Source organism: Polyodon spathula, chromosome 23, assembly GCF_017654505.1.
Source record: "Polyodon spathula isolate WHYD16114869_AA chromosome 23, ASM1765450v1, whole genome shotgun sequence".
Taxonomy (NCBI): domain Eukaryota; kingdom Metazoa; phylum Chordata; class Actinopteri; order Acipenseriformes; family Polyodontidae; genus Polyodon; species Polyodon spathula.
Genome location: NC_054556.1, coordinates 15067471 through 15090779, shown reverse-complemented (window position 1 = coordinate 15090779; position 23309 = coordinate 15067471). Strand labels below are relative to the sequence as shown.

General features: G+C 38.8%; 1 protein-coding gene across 10 annotated transcripts in view; it reads right to left on the bottom strand.

Moving 5' to 3' along the window:
• itpr1b (inositol 1,4,5-trisphosphate receptor, type 1b) overlaps positions 1-23309 on the bottom strand; it is a 164437-nt gene that overhangs the window by 22178 nt on the left and 118950 nt on the right. For 8 of the 10 annotated variants that reach the window (XM_041225064.1, XM_041225066.1, XM_041225065.1 and 5 more), the window contains 7 exons: positions 22817-22939; positions 15490-15665; positions 13137-13301; positions 9952-10141; positions 9575-9664; positions 2732-2871; positions 614-779 (listed from right to left, as the gene is read on the bottom strand). In XM_041225064.1, coding sequence (XP_041080998.1) covers positions 614-779; positions 2732-2871; positions 9575-9664; positions 9952-10141; positions 13137-13301; positions 15490-15665; positions 22817-22939 — 1050 coding nt within the window. Of the gene's footprint in view, positions 1-613; positions 780-2731; positions 2872-9574; positions 9665-9951; positions 10142-13136; positions 13302-15489; positions 15666-22816; positions 22940-23309 lie in introns of those variants that run through there. The other 2 variants (XM_041225070.1, XM_041225072.1) reach the window with 2 other exon arrangements.

The following is a 23309-nucleotide window of genomic DNA, read 5'->3' as shown; positions in this document are numbered from 1 at the left end:
CAGCCACCATGTTACTTAAGAAATCACAATGGTAACCAATGGCAACATGCAGGAACATAATATACAATTCAGACACATTGCTGGGTCAAACAATTTTGATGTATTTAATCTTTAAAAACGAAATTTATGAACAACCTCCATTCCCAAGCTGAGATTCAGTAAAATGTTCAGACACTGTAGAGTGGAACAAAGTTTTTCAACAAGATATTAAGTAGGCACATCTCCTACTTAAAAATGTACTGCATCTTTAAAATACACTTTTACTTTTCTAGCATCTCCGTGCTATAAACCATTTCACTACGGTTGTCCTGACCCCTTTCTCTGAGCCAAGTTACAAGTACCAGAAGAAAGTGAGAGAAGGAACATGGCAGGGTAAGATGAATATGTGAGCACGAACTCTGTAATGGATATACCACTAAATCAAAGAAAGTATGAAGGAGCCTGTTTGGAACCCGTGTCTATGTTGCATCAGTCCTATACATTGCATGCAGCAGGGTTACTCAATGAATGTTTAAACTCAAAACAAGGAAAGTGCATTTGCAGACCTGGATTCCTGCTAGGCTCTACAATGTGCAGGCAGGCCGTCAGTCAGTAGCCATAATCCCAGACTTACCGCAAATGAAGCACGTGGTCTTCAGCACTTCCTCCTTCTTCTGCTTCTCACTCCTCAAGTCTGCAAAGGTGTCGATGATGACCCCAAAGATCAGATTGAGGACGATGATGATCACCATGAAGAAGAACAGCAGGTCATAGATCACCCGGGCAGCAAACAGCGGCTCCTGCAAAAGCAACGGCAGCTTTCAGCAATGCAGTCACACAAAGCTGCATGCGTTTATTGAGGTAGTTATTTTAGTACAGGGTGGTTACAAAGTCATTTGGAGACAAAACAACAATGCCAATGCCAGATAAAAGTACTAGTCTTCTCTCACTAAAATATGGCAGGTGGTCACAAGCTGTGGCTCAATTGTCAACTCCAACTATGGCCCACACAGGGCATCAACGTTTCAACCGATACGCTGTGCAATGGGATTTCCATCTGCTACAATTTCAGCACCCATTCTGGGGAAACAGCTGATCAAAGCATCATCAATGCCGAGTGGGGTTCTTTAATTTTCTATGGTAAGCTAAAGCAGAGTTAGCTGGAACCAAGTGCCAGCTTTAAACAATATCATTTAATATTCATCACATCTCAGAATGATAAACATATTAAAAGACTGAAATTGTTTAAAAGATGCAGCTCAAAAAAAATTAAAAAAAGGACAGAGTATTATTGGATTAGATACGCAATATGGCAAATAAACCCTATGATAGTTCCAACAAACATGAAACAACTTTGGTAGTAAATATTTTTGGCTGTCGCTTGTAGCAAAACTCCCATTTTAAGACCCTTGTCCTTTGACCCACTGATAAACATGTGACCAACAGTGTATCAATGGAGTTCAGAAACTTGGTTCTGCATGACTTTCCACAAAGTTGTTTTGTGAAAATGTACTCAAGTTACTGTGGTTCCCATGGTCCAATGAAAGACACAGTGACACCTGTGTGGATACCCATGGTTATGAGTGCCCATTAAATACAATTGTGCTAAATTTTGAAACACTAAAAGCAATACATAGATGGCAATGGCCCTTACTAATATAAAGACACTCTGCTGATCTCGCCTACATTACATATTACTACAGCAGGCAAGTAAAAAGCAGAGCCTTAAATATCAAGTGAATGCACACAAACTTACCAAAACAAACACTTTACATGAGTAATTGCAATAACTACTCACAACAAACTTTTTTTTTTTTTTTTTTTTTTTTTTAACAAAATCAGTCTGTTTCATATTCGATATTCCCCTACCCTACACACTAATCTGTACAGAGACCACCTTACCCAACTCTACACCCTGAAACTGAACATGCATTATAGAATGTCAAGCTGGGCCAAAATGAAACCAGCTTCTCAGAATAGTTTGGTTTCATATTCCATTGCAAATGCGTGACACTGAGGATTTCTATTTTTAATGTAATGATTACCGATTAGCAAAAGTACCTGGCACTGTAAAGCTTTCCTTTTCTGAATTCCCCGCTGTTCAATAAGCCCAATCCATTGCATAAAAACAGACAGAGCTAAGCAGCACCATGTTCTCAGTATGTTCAGACACAGCTATGTGGCGGTTATAAAAACTCTGCCATTTCAATTTCCGGCTGTTTTTATTATTAATTTCAGTAATTTGTTGGGTTATCTAGAATCTAGACAAGGTGAAATAACCCACCATTTTAATTTTATATTAAATTTAGTTAAACACATTGATAATTAAATAAAAATAATAAAATAAACTCTGTATCAAATTCCTCCTAATCTTGACAGATTTCAAAATCTATTTGTAACACACAAGTGTTTATCACATTTGGAAAATACAAGTATAGCAACTCACATTATAAATATTTTAAGACAATATCAGGGTGGTCAACAGTTTACGTTTTGCTGTCCAAGCGTATCAAGCCACAGTTAAAATGCCTCCTCAATAAGGCTAACATTCTGTAAACTACATGTTGGTCACTTCACTGCAAGACTTATTTGTATATCACAAAAGCAAAACAAAACAAACAAACAAAAAAAAACTTAAAATCCTTGCAAATGTAATAACTAGAACTCCCATACATGTACCATTACATTGTATAAATCCACAGCACCAATTCTAAACTGGCACATTCCCGCCTCAAGCTGGACAGACACGCACCTCTTTGGATGGCTTCCTCAGCACGTCCCCGACTCCACCCCCACTCCTCAGCCCGTGGCTCAGAACAGTAACTATGCACATCAGCAGGGACTCGCACGTACGCTCCTTCGCATCCTCTTCCACCAGACCAGTGCGGAGTGCTAAAAAACAGACACCCCTCTTAAAACACAACACAGGATTGAATATTGCAAGGGGAATGGCATCTCTAATTAAATAGCTTGTAAAAAATGAACTATTACTGATATGGCCAATAGTCAAAACAGTTAATTCTTGAAAGGACAACACTGGTTATGGAACTTGACTGAGAATCATCGAAAACCGCTACCAGCTATAAAGGCAGCATCTCAAAGTGTGTGGTCTGCATCATTGATATTGGCAGAGAGTTAATAATGTAGAACTAGGTGACAAGGACAATGGAACTTAATTGTGTTAAATAAATGGAAAATAAATTAGTATCATAGAATACACCTGTGTACAGAATATTAAGACAAGAACTCAGCGTTCCATCTACACATACTGTAAAACAAGAACATTTATGTTTATTAAAAATCTGCGAAATTAATGTGCCGTGAAATATATTATTCATACATGTGCCAAACAAGAAAAAGCGCAAACATTTATTGCAGAAGTTAAATTATTGTGGAGTACTGTTCGTTTTATACCATTAAAATGATAATTTGTCTCTGAATTGGTCTGCTTAAATAGGGCGCCACATTTAGACCTTGAAGGCAGTGGAATACTTCTGTACACAATGGTAAAAAGCAGAGCAAATTTAGGCAGATCCATTTCCCATTTCAAGTTCAGCCTCCCTCACTTGCCTCCGTCTCATTTATAAACCAGGTTAAGGGCACACAGCAGGAGGCTGAAAGTTACGTGGCATAACTCCTTCCAATGCTCAACAGATTTTAACAGGTCATAATGAAACCTCCCACATATTTTGAAAGGTGAAGGAGTGTTCCATTTTTTTGGTTGTAAATAACAAAAGCCAGCATTTGTGACAGTGTTAACCCAATCGATAATGTCCCTGAAATGTCCCTGCCAAAATATAAATGTGAATCAATAGGAACAAGATACGCTGATCATTATCATCCTCTGCTTAACATCACAATCATTCACAGTGCTCCAAACCATTAACATAACCTTAATTTGAAGATTTATGTACAGTACTGAAGTGTCCCAGGTGTAAAAGTACAGTGGCACTATATGGCACACGGAACCCTGCAATGTGTTTAACAATTCTCTTATGCTTTCAGTTACAATGTGTTATAAAAGATACAGTATAGTAGGTTGTACGGATTGAAGGGGCATTTTAAGCTATTATCATCAATCCAATACTGGCTATTTTGAAACCAGCAAAACCTAAAATGCTAAATATTGCCAGGCTTTTGTTGAACTCGATTATTGTCACAATTCTTGGAAACAATAAGAGGTTGGGTAGAGCTAACGCAGACTAGCTCCAAGTCTGCTATATTGAGTCTGACTCATGGTGGGTCAGAAATATCTTACTGTGTACAACTCATCTTTAGTAATTGGGCAAGGCTCAATTCCAAACAGGCCTTACTAAGTAAAACAGTGTTTCTCCATCTAATATTAGTCAAATACTGACCAAACAGCTGAAGTATTCATTGTAAAAAAAAAAAAAAAAAAAAAAAAAAAAAAAAGTTCAGATTCACCACCTTGGGCATTTTGCTGGTTAAGCGTTGCTTGCATTTTCCTACACGCGATATCCTGCGTGTTTAAAAATCACCCTTTCAAAATGTATTTTTATTTTCTTGTAAGGACTGATTTATGGAAGATGCAGCTACTGCTGACAAAGAAACCCTAGAAGAGTAGGGTAAGAGACTATAGAGAGCTGAATTCTGTCATAGGCAGCACATGTTGTTCCAGATGCTTTTTCTCCAGCAGAAGTTGCTCGGATGCTGGCAAAATTGGGTTAATTCTGCAGTTTCACATGGCTTACTAGAAAATGCTCAGTCATCTCAACCTGACCTTTATTTCAGTCCCTGCAGAGTTGAAAAGCCAGTGCCCTCAAACATTAACCTTCTGCACGACTTAGTCCTTAATGCAACCGCTTCACCCCCACACATCCACTCCTCTAAGAAAATTGATGTTAAGTCCTCTGCTGCCCCAATTATAGTCCTAAAACTACTACATTTTGTACTTTCTGAAAAAAACAAGGATAGAGAGATGCCAGTACACGAAGACCTGTTCCCACAAATCTTGCATCTAGAAACCTAAAGCACTAAAAACACAAATACGGTAACACTTAAGTAGATGAAGGATTCAGCTAGTGCCTTAAATCAGGACTTTTTTTTTTTTTTTTTTTTTTTTAAACTCACTTGGCTACACCCTGAAAAAGCAAGTCAATGTTCCAGATTTAGTGACAGCAGGAACAACGTCTCCATAAGCTCCTGTTAGTCTATCAAACTTCAACTTGAAATCTCAAAAATCACAAAGTTCAGTGCACTGATGAAGGCACTGGTTGAAATATTTGCCTACATAGTTTTACAGGTTATACCAAACTTGGCAATTTTACAGCCAGGTTCCTGATAGGAGAATTGAGTCTTCCTGATTGGAGAATTGAGTCTTCCCAGCGACAGCGAGTGGAAGCAACAGCGTGGGAGAAGTACAGGCGTGGAAAAGTGCAGAGCAGTTTAGAAACAGTAAGGAGAAATTGCTTTAAATCAGAAAACACAGGACATTAGGGAAACACTGCAGCTCAAAGTCAAACAGCTGCGTGTGTTTTTCTGATAACAAACAAGCTGAAACTCGGAGCAGCTGATTCAAATTCAGCGCCATTCTGAGACACAGGCAAGGGGAGGAGCCAACAGCACAGCAGAACAACACAGCTAATAACGGGGCAGTTTTCCCAGCGACAGCGAGTGGAAGCGACAGCGTGGGAGAAGTACAGGCGTGGAAAAGTGCAGAGCAGTTTAGAAGCAGGTTGACGGCTGCAGAAGAAACTAAACTTCAAAAAAAAAAAATCAACATGGTCTTCAAGCCAGTAATCTGTGACACCTGCATGATGTGGGAAATCCGAGAAAACCCAGCAGAGCTAAACCAAGTGTGCGTAAAGTGCCACACGATCCAGGACTTGCATAAACTAGTAAGTATGCTAGAAATGAAGCTGGAAGAAATGAGACAGCAACAGGATCTTGAGGAGCTGGCACACCCACAATTGGGTTGCGTGGAAGTCTGCATCACCCCTAACAGAATGAAAGCCACCAGGGAGATAGAAGGTCAGAACAGCTGGGTTCAGGTAGGCAGAAGCAGGGAAAAAAAGAAACTTCGTCAAACACAACCACCAGAAATCAAAACAACCAACAAATTTGAGTCACTTCAAAATTCTGATAAGCAAAACCAACAACAAGAGAGCGAAAGGAACAACATCCAGGACCCTATTGACAGTGGTGACCAGACAGCAAAAAGAAGGGAGGTCACGATTGTTGGGTACTCCACATTGAGAAACACAGCAAGTTCAATTTGCAGTTTGGACCCCCTTACTACAACAGCGTGCTGCCTTCCGGGAGCCTCGGTCAAGCATATCACTGAGAACGTGGACAGGCTCCTAGAACGAACAGGAGATGACCCGGTAGTAGTCGTCCACATCGGTACAAACAACATTGGAAGAGACAGACCAAAATCCCTGCAAAACAAATTCAGAGAGCTAGGAAGGAAATTAAAAGAGAAAACCAAAACTGTGGTATTTTCTGGTATACTACCGGCACCTTGCAAAGGACCATATGGACAGCTGGAAATAATCAAAACACATGGCTGAAGACGTGGTGCACACGGGAAGGCTTCACCTATCTTGATCATTGGACCACATTCTACAACGAGGACTATCTGTATAGACGGGACGGACTGCACTTAAATAACAAGGGAACCAGTCTACTTGGAGAAAAGATCCTCGAACAGGGTCAGAAGCATTTAAACCAGAAAGGAAGGGGGGAGAAATCAACAAAAAAACAGAAGGGAGACCGCATCAAAACAAGAACAACAACTCAGGTAAGACAACCATTAAATGTATTTACCTAAATGCTAGAAGTATCAGAAACAATTCTAGAACTTGAAGCTACTGCACTAACAAGTAACTATGATGTGATAGGTGTTACAGAAACTTGGTTGTCATAGAGTGATGGGGAATATAATATTTGTGGGTATACACTGTATAGGAAAGACAGGCAGGACAGAAGAGGAGGAGGGGTAGCGCTATACATAAGAAACAGTCTTGAAGCCCAGGTGTTAAACCTGGACAAAGAAAATAAAACCGAATCAATATGGGTCAGGATAAGAGACAAAAATTCAAAGGGCATAATAGGAGCATGCTACAGACCGCCAGATTCAGACGGTGAGCAAAATAATCTGTTATACAATGACAATAGAAATGCGTGTAGCAAAGGAGAAGTCATACTAATAGGGGATTTCAACTTCCCCCATATAAAATGGGAAAACCCGGTGGGTAGCATGAAGGATGAAATTGAAATGGTGGAAATGACAAATGACTGCTTCCTAACACAATTTGTCAAGGCACCGACTAGAGGGGAGGCATGCCTTGATTTAGTCTTTTCAAATAACGAAGACAGAATAACTAAAACAGAGGTCAGAGAACCACTAGCAAACCCCAAAAGTAATGACTAAAGCTAAGGTTTACAATTTTAGAAAAGCAAAACTATGAAGGTATGAAACAGAGACTAACAGAAGTAGATTGGAGTAAAATAGAGAAAACATCCACAGAAGAAGGATGGTTGTTCTTCAAAAATGTAGTACTAGAGGCGCAAAACAATTACATCCCTAAAGTAGACAAATCTAAATGTAAAACTAAATTGCCAAAATGGTTTAATAGATCAATTAAAAAAAAATATTCAGCAAAAAAAGGCACTTTACAGAGCATTAAAAAGGGACCAAAAAGAAAGTACACAGAAAGAGTACTTGGAACTGCAAACGCAAGTCAAAAAGGAAGTTAGAAAGGCCAAGAGAGAAATAGAAATGAACATTGCTAAGGGGGCTAAAACCAATTCCAAAATGTTTTTCCAATATTACAACAGCAAGAGAACATTCAAAGAGGAGATTAAATGTTTAAGAGATACAAATGGCAAAATCGTAGATGAAGAAAAAAAAATAGCAAATATATTAAATGATTACTTTTCACAAGTTTTTACAAAGGAAGATACGGACAACATGCCCCACATGTCATCCAGTTCCTATCCAGTTTTAAATAACTTTAGCACAACTGAGGCAGAAGTGTTAAAGGGACTAGGAGCTCTTAAAATAAACAAATCCCCTGGGCCGGATGAGATCCTCCCAATAGTACTCAAAGAAATGAAAGAAGTAATTTACAAACCGCTAACCAAGATCATGCAGCAGTCTCTTGACACAGGGGTGGTACCGACAGACTGGAAAATTGCAAACGTAATACCGATCCACAAAAAGGGAAACAAAACTGAACCAGGTAACTACAGACCAGTAAGCCTGACTTCTATTATATGCAAACTTATGGAAACTATAATAAGATCCAAAATGGAAAATTACCTATATGGTAACAGGGTCCTGGGAGACAGTCAACATGGTATTAGGAAAGGGAGATCGTGTCTAACTAACTTGCTTGATTTTTCTGAGGATGCAACATCGATAATGGATAATTGCAAAGCATATGACATGGTTTATTTAGATTTCCAGAAAGCTTTTGACAAAGTCCCGCACAAAAGATTAATTCTCAAACTGAACGCAGTTGGGATTCAAGGAAACATGTACATGGATTAGAGTGGTTAACATGTAGAAAACAGAAAGTACTGATTAGAGGAAAAACCTCAGAATGGAGTGTGGTAACCAGTGGAGTACCACAGGGATCAATATTAGGTCCTCTGCTATTCCTAATCTACATTCATGATTTAGATTCTGGTATAGTAAGCAAACTTGTTAAATTTGCAGACGACACAAAAATAGGAGGAGTGGCAAACACTGTTGCAGCAGCAAAGGTCATTCAAAATGATCTAGACAAGATTCAGAACTGGGCAGACACATGGCAAATTACATTTAATAGAGAAAAGTGTAAGGTACTGCACGCAGGAAATAAAAATGTACATTATAAATATCATATGGGAGATACTGAAATTGGAGAAGGAATCTATGAAAAAGACCTAGGAGTTTTTGTTGACTCAGAAATGTCTTCATCCAGACAATGTGGGGAAGCTATAAAAAAGGCTAACAAGATGCTCGGATACATTTTGAAAAGTGTTGAATTTAAATCAAGGGAAGAAATGTTAAAACTGTACAATGCATTAGTAAGACCTCATCTTGAATATTGTGTTCAGTTCTGGTCACCTTGCTATAAAAAAGATATTGCTGCTCTAGAAAGAGTGCAAAGAAGAGCGACCAGAATTATTCCGGTCTTAAAAGGCATGTCATATGCAGACAGGCTAAAAGAATTGAACCTGTTCAGTCTTGAACAAAGACGACTATGCGGCGACCTAATTCAAGCATTCAAAATTCTAAAAGGTATTGACAATGTCGACCCAAGGGACTTTTTTGACCTGAAAAAAAAAAAACAAGGACCAGGGGTCACAAATGGAGATTAGACAAAGGGGCATTCAGAACAGAAAATAGGAGGCACTTTTTTACATAGAGAATTGAGGGTCTGGAATCAACTCCCCAGTAATGCTGTTGAAGCTGACACCCTGGGATCCTTCAAGAAGCTGCTTGATAAGCTACTAACAACCAAACGAGCAAGATGGGCCGAATGGCCTCCTCTCGTTTGTAAACGATGTTCTTAATTGAAGCTTGCCATGCTCAGAAAATGGGGTCACATTTACCAGAAATCACGTACCCTGGGACGGTTCATACCTTCAATGGTCTGAGTTGAGCAGTTCTCTCCATTTTCAAGCCGACAGACTCCTGAAGTTAGAAATTCTCTCGCCAAGCTTACACCACCTTCTGAAAAGAGACAGATATCCCCAAATGCCCAGTATGTACCATAAGGCTTTTTGAATGCATATAGTGTTAACGACATAATATCTTGATTAATTATGGAATTTCATTGCAAATTATTCCACACTTAAGTACTTATTTGTCATCTATCTTGTATGCACTAAAATATTTACTTGCATACAGTGTAGGTACAAGTGTGCAAAATAGGTTATACATTGACCAACAGATGAAATTGACAGAACACCCATGTCCTGATTGGCTGAGCAGTACCCACCCAGCAAGCTGCTCTTTACCTAGTGTTTTGTTGGGTATCCTGTCCACCTCCAGGATAAAGTCGTCTTTGAAGAAGATGTAGCCGACTATGGAGAAGAGATAGACGAGGATGAGGGCGAGCACCGCAGTCAGGACGATGGAGCGGCCATTGCGAGTGACACTTTTAATAACATTGAGCAGTGTCTCCTCCCTGTAAACCAAATCAAAGAGCTGGGGAGAGAAGAGGACCAATATTTTATTAAAACCTTTCCAGCACCAAGTAATTTTACAGAAACACTACCCATAGAAAACCAAAATTAAAAATACTGAAAAATATGCCACATTAGATTTGTTTTCTGTAGGTCAGGAGTTATCTTTCCTATAGCACTAAAACAGTCTGCAGTTGTGTGGAAATATATCTTTCCTAGATCTGTATACAGATCTGCAGTGACGAAAGAGTAAAATGTCTTCCAATGTGGGCATTACAAAAGCAGGCATGCGTTTCCTCAAGCTCATAGAATCCACTTGAGGATGGTCAGGTTATAGGAGAATGAGTCTTACAGGACGTTCAGCCCTTAAAACTACAGATCGGAAGTTCAATAAACCGCAAGAGACACATTGTGAATATGACAGGCAGCCCCTATAATACTGGCCCACCTCAGGCTAAGCCTTTTAGTGACCATGTTACATTTAACCTCAGCAAGCAGTTAAACGAGGCAGTCTTCCCAGCGACAGCGAGTGGAAGCGACAGCGAGTGGGAAAAGTACAGGTGTGGAAAAGTACAGAGCAGTTTAGAAGCAGTAAGGAGAAATTGCATCTTGAATTGCTTTAATCAGAAAACAGATGACATTGGGGAAACACAGCAGCAGCTCAAAGTCAAACAGCCGCATGTGTTTTTCTGATAAAACAAGCTGAAACTCGGAGCAGCTGATTCAAATTCAGCGCCGTTCTGAGACACGGGTGAGGGGAGGAGCCAACAGCACAGCAGAACAACGCAGTTAAACGAGGCAGTCTTCCCAGCAACAGCGAGTGGGAGAAGTACAGGCGTGGAAAAGTACAGAGCAGTTTAGAAGCAGTTTGACGGCTGCAGAAGAAACTAAACTTCAAAAGAAAAACCCTCAACATGGTCTTCAAGCCAGTAATCTGTGACACCTGCTTGATGTGGGAAATCCGAGAAAACCCAACGGAGCTAAACCAAGTGTGCGTAAAGTGCCACACGATCCAGGACTTGCATAAACTAGTAAGTATGCTAGAAATGGAGCTAGAAGAAGTGACAGCAACAGTATCTTGAGGAACTGGCACACCCACAATTCATGGAAGTCTGCATCACCCCTAACAGACTGAAAGCCACCAGGGAGATAGGTCGGAACAGCTGGGTTCAGGTAGGCAGAAGCAGGGAAAAAAAGAAACTTCGTCAAACACAACCACCAGAAATCAAAACAACCAACAGATTTGAGTCACTTCAGAATTTTGATGAGCAGAACCAACAACAAGAGAATGAAAGGAACAACATCCAGGACCCCATTGACAGTGGTGACCAGACAGCAAAAAGAAGGGAGTTCATGATTGTTGGGGACTCCATATTGAGAAACACAGCAAGTTCAATTCGCAATTTGGACCCCCTTACTACAACAGTGTGCTGCCTTCCGGGAGCCTCGGTCAAGCATATCACTGAGAACGTGGACAGGCTCCTAGAACGAACAGGAGACGACCCGGTAGTAGTCATCCACATCGGTACAAACATTGGAAGAGACAGACCAAAATCCCTGCAAAACAAATTCAGAGAGCTAGGAAGGAAATTGAGAGAAAACCAAAACTGTGGTATTTTCTGCTATTCCTAATCTACATTAATGATTTAGATTCTGGTATAGTAAGCAAACTTGTTAAATTTGCAGACGACACAAAAGTAGGAGGAGTGGCAAACGCTGTTGCAGCAGCAAAGGTCATTCAAAATGATCTAGACAAGATTCAGAACTGGGCAGACACATAGCAAATGACATTTAATAGAGAAAAGTGTAAGGTACTGCCCGTAGGAAATAAAAATGTACATTATAAATATCATATGGGAGATACTGAAATTGGAGAAGGAATCTATGAAAAAGACCTAGGAGTTTTTGTTGACTCAGAAATGTCTTCATCTAGACAATGTGGGGAAGCTATAAAAAAGGCTAACAAGATGCTCGGATACATTGTGAAAAGTGTTGAATTTAAATCAAGGGAAGTAATGTTAAAACTGTACAATGCACTAGTAAGACCTCATCTTGAATATTGTGTTCAGTTCTGGTCACCTCGCTATAAAAAAGATATTGCTGCTCTAGAAAGAGTGCAAAGAAGAGCGACCAGAATTATTCCGGGCTTAAAAGGCATGTCATATGCAGACAGGCTAAAAGAATTGAATCTGTTCAGTCTTGAACAAAGACTACGTGGCGACCTAATTCAAGCATTCAAAATTCTAAAAGGTATTGACAGTGTCGACCCAAGGGACTCTTTCAGCCTGAAAAAAGAAACAAGGACCAGGGGTCACAAATGGAGTTTAGACAAAGGGGCATTCAGAACAGAAAATAGGAGGCACTTTTTTTACACAGAGAATTGTGAGGGTCTGGAATCAACTCCCCAGTAATGTTGTTGAAGCTGACACCCTGGGATCCTTCAAGAAGCTGCTTGATGAAATTCTGGGATCAATAAGCTACTAACAACCAAACGAGCAAGATGGGCCGAATGGCCTCCTCTCATTTGTAAATTTATGTTCTTATGTTCTAAGCCTTGTCAATTATAAGCATAGCACATCGAGGGATGAGACTTTATGGTAACCGCTTACAATAAAAAGCTTGAGACTCTTCAGAAAACATGTTACATTGTGATGCTATTGTCAGCACTCCTGCTGGACTTCATAAACTAGCATGTTAGTCTTTAGAGCCTGCTAGTACAACACCTAAAACTCCACAAGATTATAAAAAACAACCAAAAAAAGTGCACACAGGTGAATGTTTTACACACATCTGACATATGTATGCTATGGTACATAAATGTGCTTGCCCAAATTCTTCTGAAAAGTGCATATTTAGTACATAGGACATATTCTTGTAGTCTATGTGCATTGAAAACTGAAACCAAGTGTACCAAACAGCATGGAATACCAAAGGTTCAACAGTTTATAGTTAAAGGAAGGAACTAGAGAGAACACAGAGAAGGCAATGCCGGGAGGTTCTGCCACTGCAGTACCTACCAGCAGACTGTAGAAGAACACGTGCACAAAGACCCCCAGGCTGCAGATGATCAGGTACAGGAGATGGTAGAGGAACTCCACATCCAGGATCATCGCCAGATACCCACGCGTAAACGTGCCGCGATTCCCAACAAAACTCATCAGGAAGATCACTTTATTACAAACCTGAGGAAGAGAACAGTCACTGGGTCAGGAATGGCTACAAAACACTCAATGCATTGGGGAGGCTCACTTGCACACAGTGTTAAACACAAGCTGTCCCTTCTCCGTCAAGCTCTACAGCACCGCCCCTCGACTTCTTTGCTGATTACTATACTTAAGTGCCATTACCACCTAAAACTTGCTAACTGTTCGTTTGACAGACTATTCAGCTAACTTAATTTTACAAAACCAGTCACAAACCACGTAGGTACACAGGAATCCTCAAAGTGAAACAGCACAGTTTTATTACTTCATTAACAGTTTTAATTTCAATTTACCAAAAAAATTGTGCAGATTACATTTTGGTGCAAAGACCTTGATAAATCTGGCTTAACACATTTGAGTACTTTTGAGTTTCTCCAAGCTATGATAAAACAATTTAAAGTTTATTTTATATATTTTGATTACACCGTGTAACAAATTTTTATTTTATTTTTATTCCTGGGTAGTAAGTGTTATTTCCTAATTGCTTATGGCTCAAAAGTATAGAAAATGGCTATTATTCCCCACAAACTTTGCTTTTGTGACCAGGACAGTGATATTTCAAAATATCACTATTTCCAATGGGAAAACGGGCAAATGTGTGTCTTTTCGTTCACAAAGTATATACTTACTTTATAAATACAGTATAATCGTAAATCTCGAAAAACCACTCGCTTCTAAATCTTTTGTAGTCATTTTTGTATTACTTTAGTATAAATACACATTAATTTGGATTCATATGTTGTTTTTTTCTGACTGTCAACGAAGACACACACATTTGCCCGTTTTCCCATTGGAAATAGTGATATTTTGAAATATCACTGTCCTGGTCACAAAAGCAAAGTCTGTGGGGAATAATAGCCATTTTCTCGGGAGAGGGGGAAAAAAAAAAAGGGGGGTACTTTTGAGGCATAAGCAATTAGGAAATAACACTTACTACCCAGGAACAAAAATTGTGTTACATAGTGTTATTCATGTACACTCACACACACAGCTCTTTATAAACAGTAAAAAGTGCATTTTTTAAAGCTTTATTTAGAGCCACGCATTTGATATTGATGTCACCCCACAGCCAAGGATTTTATGATAGTTTATCACAGCCTTTAAAAGTGTTATATTTAAAAATAGTAAGATCATCCAGACCCTTGCCAGAACACACTATTACATTAATACATTATTACATTACTATACAACTTTTTTTTTGGTAAGATTATTTAAAGTGAATTTCTTTTTTTAAAACTTCTATTCTACCTTTAGGAGGTTCCTTCCCCCCTCCAACAGTAGAAAATGTATTTCAATAAAATTAAATTTTTACTTTGGGTAACCTGGGGTCATCTAAAAGAATCACAATTTAACATTAATTATTGAAACTAGTCAGTCATACTCAAGATAAGATCACCAACACAGTAAAACTACAATGAACATGTCAACAGGTTACACAACAATACAAAACATTAAATACATAAATGAGCTTCATTTAAAAATAGCACCACCCCCTACTTTCCAATCATTCAGCAAATGCATTTACATAGTTATTATAATACAGATCTAGATTGTTTCATTACAATAAAAACACACATGTACTGCATAATGCGTTGGTCCACAACAGATTTAAAACAAAGAAAACAATCATTCATAGCTTCTCCTACGACAGTTAAAGGAAACGTTTTGCCTGTTTGGCCTCACACATTAAATAAATATATGCCTTGTAACTTGTTCATTTTAATTTGCTTGCATTTTATTTGCACTTTACTGAACTACAGCACAGTCTGAAAGTCTCTGATAATCTCTCACTGCTACAGGAAGGAGCGGAGTGTGTCTGTTTAGTGGCAAGAAGTTACCTTTAGAAAATGTAAACAAACAGGTATGCGCCAGCAGGTTAAAACTAACAGTGGAAACATCACTCATGAATCAAACTAAAACTGGATTGCATGTCACTTTCAACCAAACCAAAAATGTGTTGATGAAAGAGTGAAAAAAAAATCTAATAAATAAAACTATTGAGGGCTGTAAAGTTTCATTTAATGTAACACCAACTGTTGGTAGGAATTCGGTGACACATAGCATTAACCTCAATACGTACCATGACATAAAGGAAAGTATCAGACGTGTAACATTTAAAATGGGAAGAAGGCAGGGTGACACACTTAAAAATGCCCCCAGCACTTACGTTAAAAGCACCGAGCAGGAACAGGGTTGGCTCCAGACCGACGGAGAAGATAAGCCGCAGTATCGTGGAGGCTATGAGGGCTCTGATGCCATGGGGCTGACGAAGCACGATCACAACGGCCAGCGATACAAACATAGCCACCCACAACAGGGCAGATAAACGAGGTTCGAGCGTGCCTAAAAACAAACACACGATAAAGATCAGAAAATAAAAAAGTGTGTTAATATTCATCACATTCTGATGAATCGGGGATTTATTACGCATCGTCAACTGTGATTTATTTAAATAAATTGCCAACTCATTGGAATAGGGTAGGGGTTTCCCTGAAAACAAATCCATTCCTTTATTTCCGTAGGTGAAAACCAGTTGAGAACAAGTTCTTTTTTACAATAAAGACCTGGTCAAAAAGGCTCAAATTGCAGGAAAAAACATACAAATTAGCATCGAAAACAATGTATTCAGACAACAATTACCTCTTAATTGTAATCAACTATTAAACTTAGCATGTTACAAGTTGTGGCTACAATTCTTAGCAAAAACTAAAACTAGTTCATTTCAAAATTGTTTTGTAGAGCGTTCCAACTATCTGTTGTCATATAGCTTTGGAACTGCATTGCATAGCTGCGACAAATTTGTGTATCGGACGACAATTTTATTGACTGCTTTAAAACAGTGATCACGCTTAATTAGCAAACGAATCCATTTATCTAAGTGGCGTAGCAAATCTTGAAATCCATTTCAGTTTTGCTTTGCTGCAGTGCTGGCATTCCATTTGAAGAGGTCACACAACGATTGCATGTAGAATGACAACACACAAGTCTTTGGCAAGGCAGTGATTAGTTACTGAGAACCAAAGTTAAAGCGTTTTAAAAGCACAAACTACTAAAAACCTCATGCTCTGTCAGTCATAAGGTCCCCACAGGTCTTCAGTTTGCAAAGTGCTTTCAAGGAGAGTGGCAGTTTATCAGCCTGCAGCTGAAACTGTTGTATAAAGAAAAAGGAATGCCAATGTTTAGAGAGTTAGTACAGCCTACACCGTACTGCCATCATTCTACCTTTTAGGAACATTTCATGTAAAATATAAAATAAAGGTTGCATAAAGCCGTCAGGAAATATTCACAATTCTGGGGCTGGAGTAATTAAACAAAGATTTTAATTCATAAGACGTAGGATTTGCATGAACATTACAAAATCAACCCCTGCTGATCACTCTCGCCCAACGTAAATGGCCTTTGCTGGAACTGACCATTGTTCATCATGCATCTGCGAGAATCTAACTTTGACACATAACCTGTACGTCGAGAGGTACTGTGTCCGGTTCACAAAATTAATGTCAAAAGTCTGTGCTTTAATTGCTATTTGAGTGCAGTCTATATCACCAATGTTACTGGGAAACCCAGCAATTAAATGAAAATCCCTTTTTATTTCAATCTGCTGTCAGTCAGTATAAGGAAACAATGTATTGAACACAAAGGGCAATGATGGAGTCCAAAAGCATTGGCATCAGTGCACTAAAAGAGGCTTGTGAAATGACACTTGTCTCCGATCTGTCTTTGAAAGGTACTAGTGGCCAAAAAGCCAAGAGTTGATGTCAACTGCAGGACTTAGACATGTGCAGGAATGGGATGAGCTGTAATTGACTCTTCCTATTAAAAAAAATAACTGGAAATTAATCACACGAGAAAACAAACATTCCTCCCCTATCCAATGACATGCATTAAGCTGTCCTGCAAATTATAGTGGCCGAGCAAATCAGAAAGTGTGTTTATCGGGTTTACATGATCATGAGAATGACACTTCAGTATGATCGTGTTTGCACCATCACAAGCAGTCTGTTGTGTTGCTTAGAACAGCGAAACCGAATTTTGGGAGTGGTTTGCAGACCACCTGGAGTTTCTTCTGGGAGTCTTACAGAACTCTAAAGCCTCATGCTCCGACTCCTCTTCTCAGTATTTTAAATGTCTCTCGTTTTCAATGGCTTTCTGCAAACTCTTGCAGGGAAGCACCGGAAGTGTCACAACAAACCATCTTCAAAAGAATGACTAATTGTGTCCATGAACGGCTTAAAAGAAATGCCCTTCAAAATATTACACACATGTATTACAAAAATATTACAGTACAAATGCAAGACTTAATTATAGTATTAATATCAGGGAATTTTCACTGTACAGTGTATAAACATGAAACAAATAATCTTAGTAGTATTCTTTGACTGTCTCTTTTGAAAGCAAAATCCGTAACCATACTCCTCGCAGCAATTTGCTATTTTTATTAAAATCACCAGCCAGTTACTCAGGGATTTGAAGCATATGAATATGTATAAGTGTAATGAGTCATGAAAACCAAACCACACAATTAAGCAGAAATGGGAGTCTCTGATTGAGTGGTGTTCAGGACTGAATGGCAAGTCGCCAGGGGTGCTCACGACCGAAGGGGAGGCAGGCAGGCTGGCGGTGCTGAGGACTGTATGGCAGGCATGCAGGCAGACAGGCTGGGGGTGCTCAGTTCATCACTGAGCTCTTTGGAGGAGGCTATCTGGCACCAGCATTTCATGAGGTGTCCCTCTTTTTGGCAAAATCCTCATGAATTTGAATTTAACAGATTTTACAACAGGGCAGACAGCGAGCCACAGTCCAGTCTGATACACCATGTTACAATGTACAATTCTTCAATGCCGAGCCATGAACTTGTCCTCATCTGAACTGCACTGCAAGCACATCACACTGAGGGGCTTTGTGTCTAAAGCTGCGAGTTTACAAGACCTTTGACTTGTTTTGGATCGGATCCTCTTACATGGAGAAAGCAGTATTTATGGAGTTAGAGAGAGAGATTATATATATTTTTTTTTTCATTGTAGGCTTAGTTATCCTGACAGAAAACGCACTTCGTATTTTAAAAGGGCTGAGAATCTAATGGGAATTTGCAGTGAAACTGTTACTATGGAAGTTGTTCCAACTTTAACGGAACCAAACATTAATTTGCCTATTGCAACTATTTGTATTTCTTTCTTTACTTGTAAAAAGCAAGTGCCATCTTTATTTGAATATTTATCATACATCATAATGCTAAACATACCGAAGACTGGAATTGAACAATTGCACTCACATTAAAATGGGATTCAGAAATACCTCAAAGAAACAAAACAGGTCTATGATACAAACATATCATTGTTCCATTAAAAGGTGAGACAACTTCAATAGTAAATATTTATTTTGACAATGATTCAGAGATGTTTCCCATCTTCTAGACCCGTGTCCTGTAGAGGTTTTTTTTACTACACAAAAAATAAACAAAAAAGCTGGTTTGACCTTTTTGTGCGTGTTTACGTTTCTCTAAAACCTTTACCAGCCAAGACCAGTTACATACAAATAAGTTTACTTCAGTTATAAAAACGTATAATTCTTTAAAAATGACCCCTGCTAGAGGGGCTGTAATTGGTTCTCTTTTAAAGGCTTGTCTGTTTTAAACACCACGTTGATAAGGACAAACATCTTTTCAACAACATTACTGGTTCCATTCTGTAAACACATTTATCAAAGCTTTTCCAGCAAACCCTTCATGCTCTATCATAATACTAGGGATTCAATCTGCATTGCGCACACATTACTTAGAACTGTGATCCTGTACTGCCAAGTATCCCAGAGCAATAACAGGATGATAAATCAACCTTCACCCCAAAAACAATCCAACTGATCAGCAGCCAAGCTCCAAACAAACATGCTTGTAAAAAAAGGCACTTGAGTCCTCAATCATCTAACAAGCATGCAATAAGGGAATCTGTCAAATGCAAAGGAAACATCTACAGAAGCCACAGAGTCTATGATGCAAGTTGCATGGGTTCCCTGTGGACTGTGTAGCAGATAGACATGTGGGTCAGTCAAATAAAAATGTGTAATGTACATTCTAGTAATACTAAAAACAGCCATACTAGATACTGTGATTTATAGAACACTGATTCTATCAATGTAACTCAATTTAGATGTGTTACATATTTTTTTCTTCCTTAAACTATTGTATTACCTGGATTGTATATTAATTACACTACGACATAATTTCCAATAAAAAGTGGTGCATTAACCTGCGTTTTCTCATGAAACTAAAACAAGGTAATGAAAAGCTAATGTAGCTCAGATTATTCAAATGGAATGCGTTTGGTTTGACATGTTCAAAAAGACAAATCAAATGGCATCCAACTAGCATCCCCTGGCTTTTCACTTGAGAAGTGGTATGCTGTGTGTACTGACTGTATAATAAAATAATAAGGTTTATTGCACACCCAGACATAACAAATAGCTGACAGCTCTGCAATGTATGTTTCATGCATGCACATTTACCTCCATAAAACATGGGAAAGCCAATGCAGTGCTTCCTGTGGGGACCCTAACTAATATCAGCAACAGGATTATTCAAACCCCACCCCCCACTTCCTGACTGGTGCGTTGCTTATGAATCATCCTGCCACCCTTGAGGAAAAGTATAGTAGGGGACCCAAACCGAGAACAAACAGAAACACGCAGTGCAATGCCAGCACAGCAGTCGGGGTGGCAATGATTTGATGTAGAAATGAGCCTGTAAGGGGTTCATTGTTTTACAGCACTCCCTCGCTATGTACATTCAGCTATGCTGGAAACAACACGTCCCCCTGTAATAGCCAATTCAGTTTGACGGTAGGTCACTGGGCTGTTCCTAGACAGCCTGGTTCCCTTCCCTAGATTCTGCTGTTATAGAATCCTACAGTCTTGATCTTATTTCTAACTACTTTCCAATACTGACAGCTAGACAAAATACTAGGACTACAGTGACTATTTGAAAAATCAAAGTGCACACTATATAGCACAGTTTAAATTTGCGTTCTCCTCTATATTTACAGTATTATCAATGTAACCCTCATCCCCTTGGGAGTTTAAAAGGGTGAATAGACCTGTAACATATCTAAGATTTTCAAGGGTTTCAATATCTAGATCAAAAAGCTTTACCAGCTGGGTGCTTTGTGACTAAGGAAGAACAGAAAAATATATAAACACTAGACTTTTTCTCGTCAAAAACACACAGCAAGACACAAACAAAAAAAACAGGATTGTCTTTATAATGTTAATGTTTCTAGTAAAAAAAATCTGGTAGAAACCCAGACTAGGGTCAGGCTGAACACAGAAAAAAAACCTAACACCACAACTCCTGCTGACTTCCTGTCGGGTCTGATACTGGAGTGTGATCTCATGCAGAGAGGTGATGAAGCAGCTTTAACTGGTTCTACAGCCCCAGAGGCAGCAGCACAAACTGGCAACTGCTAAAACTAATTCCTCACACTGCATGACAAATCAAAGATATCTTGCGGTTCATGTTCTAAACAACTAGAACCTACAAGACCCAGCTTTGGGTTTTATACAGGTGCCTGGGGTGGGGAAAATACATTCAGAAAAGGAGAAAATCACAGAATATAAAAATAAACAAATCTATAGTGGAAGTCTGAAAAGCGTTAGCTGATAGATTAAGTAACACCACTTAAAGATATTTACAGTATTACGTTTAAGATTTACTTGGAAGAAAACCAGCCTGATTACCAACAGACTGATTAGCACTACTCTTAACCTTACTGGCAAAACATTACTTAAGACATGTGTCAGTAGCATGCATCGCAGCCACAGCTATATATTCTAAATTACAGCTATCATCATGGTTTTTGATTGCCATGGTATTTATCAAACAGCATGTACAGATTAGTAAAGCATAAGAATTAGCAAAGAAATGTTCATCACCATTTGAAAAGCGGTTCTCCGGATCGATGTCAAAAAGCAAGCGTGACGGACAGGTGGGAGCATGTACAAACAGAGACTCACATTTATCCCCAAAACCTGACACTCAACTTATGCTAAATAATGTTAAAGTATCAAGTCTGACAATTGGATAAGTGGTTCACTAGATATATGGAAAACTGTAAAGCATGACATTCAGTTGTAGTCAAGTTTACATGTCACAATGGAAATTTCTAGTTTCTAGAAAATTTTCAATTACAGGAAAAAAATCTTTTGAAGCAAAAAAAGTTATGCTTTTGTGGAAGAATTTTTTTTTTATATATATATTATACACACACACACACATATATATATATATACACACATATATATACACACACATATACATACTCCAACAAGGAAAATTAAATTAATAGTTGAGGCACCTTTAGCAATAACCTATTTTAAGTGATTAGGATATTTGTCAGCTTTTGGCATGATTCTTTGGTGACTGACCATTTTTCAACGCAAAATTCTTCCAGTTCATTCAAATTCTGACTTATCTTGTGCACAGCCTTCAACTCATACCAAAGATTCTCAACTGGATTTCAGGACTTTGACTAGTACATTCCAGAACCTTGATTTTATTCTTCTTTAACCATTCTGAAGTGGATTTTGATGTGTGCTTTGTATCGTTGTTATGCTGGAACGTCCAGTTGTGCTTTAAACCAAGTTTTGTAGTGGAGGGTTCAGATGATTGGCCAACACCTTTTGGTACACCATGGAATCCATTTTTACATGTACTGGAACTAAGTTTCCTGTGCCATTAGAGGAAAAACAGCCCATAGACTGAAATTACCCTGAATATCTTTGGCAGTCAATCTCAGATTGTTATTAACCTTCCTCAGAACTACTTGTTCTTGTTGAAAGAACCTTCTTTCTTCCAGACCAAGGGAGAGTTGAGACAGTACAAAGAGTCTTGTACTTATTGATAATAGAAACAATGGTTGAAATTGGGAAACTCAAATTGCTTGGAAATCTTGTATCTTTCTCCAGCTTTAGGACAATACATTTTCTGCCCTAGGTCTTCAGATACCTTTATTTATTCTCCATATTAACAGCAATCATCCTATGCCCAACCCTTTTATACACCAAGAATGTTCATCTACAATCCAACATTTTCTAGAATTAGGTTCTACATTATCATATTGAAAATTCTAGCACCTTGTAGACAATACTATTATAGCAACAAAGAGGATGAATATTTTTGAATTAGTATTTTTGGAGTTTTGCAAAAAAAATGCTGAAATGTAATTGTTGATATCTAGCTCTTGTAACTTTCCTCATCCACAAAAGCAAAACTTTTGCTACAAAAGACTTTCAAAAATTCTTTGAGAAATTTCTAGAAATTAGAAATTCATGGGGTATGTAAACTTTTGACTACAACTGCATGTACTTGCAACCGCATTCACTATGTCCACTTTCCATCCCCAGCAGAAGCGTAATACTATAACCGATAATTCATGTACATTACCTACCAAAGCCTGTGCCGGCACGAAGCTAAAGACAGATTAGACGCACTGTAGTGCCGTTACCTCCTCGAATGCCCTCCAGGGGGTAGAAGAAGGCCACCAGGAGGTTCATAAGGACCGCAAGGTTGAAGGAAATGCTGCTCCAAAAGGACATGTTTCTGGAGCACCAATACAGCACTGGCTGAGCTGTGGAGCACAAAATAGGGAATAAAAGCACCAGGCCACAAACATGAGGATGCACTATACAGTAACAGTGAGGAGAAACAATATTTTCATACAGGAATGAGAGAGAGAGAGAAGAGAGAGAGTTTGGGAGTTTGCCTTTTCATTGGTCTGTGTTGCAGTGTGTTGCGTTGAGCAGAGCCTGTATTTGGTGGAAACTTTTGGGTCCTGCAGTCTTTAACCTGCGCCACAAACAAACGAAATCTTTCAGCCACTTACCCCTTACTAGATTTATTAACATTGGGTACAAAGCAGCAGCATTTCATCTAGTGTCTGAGACAGCTGCACATCCCATACTGATGTATACAAGTAAATAACCAAAATACCTTTAACA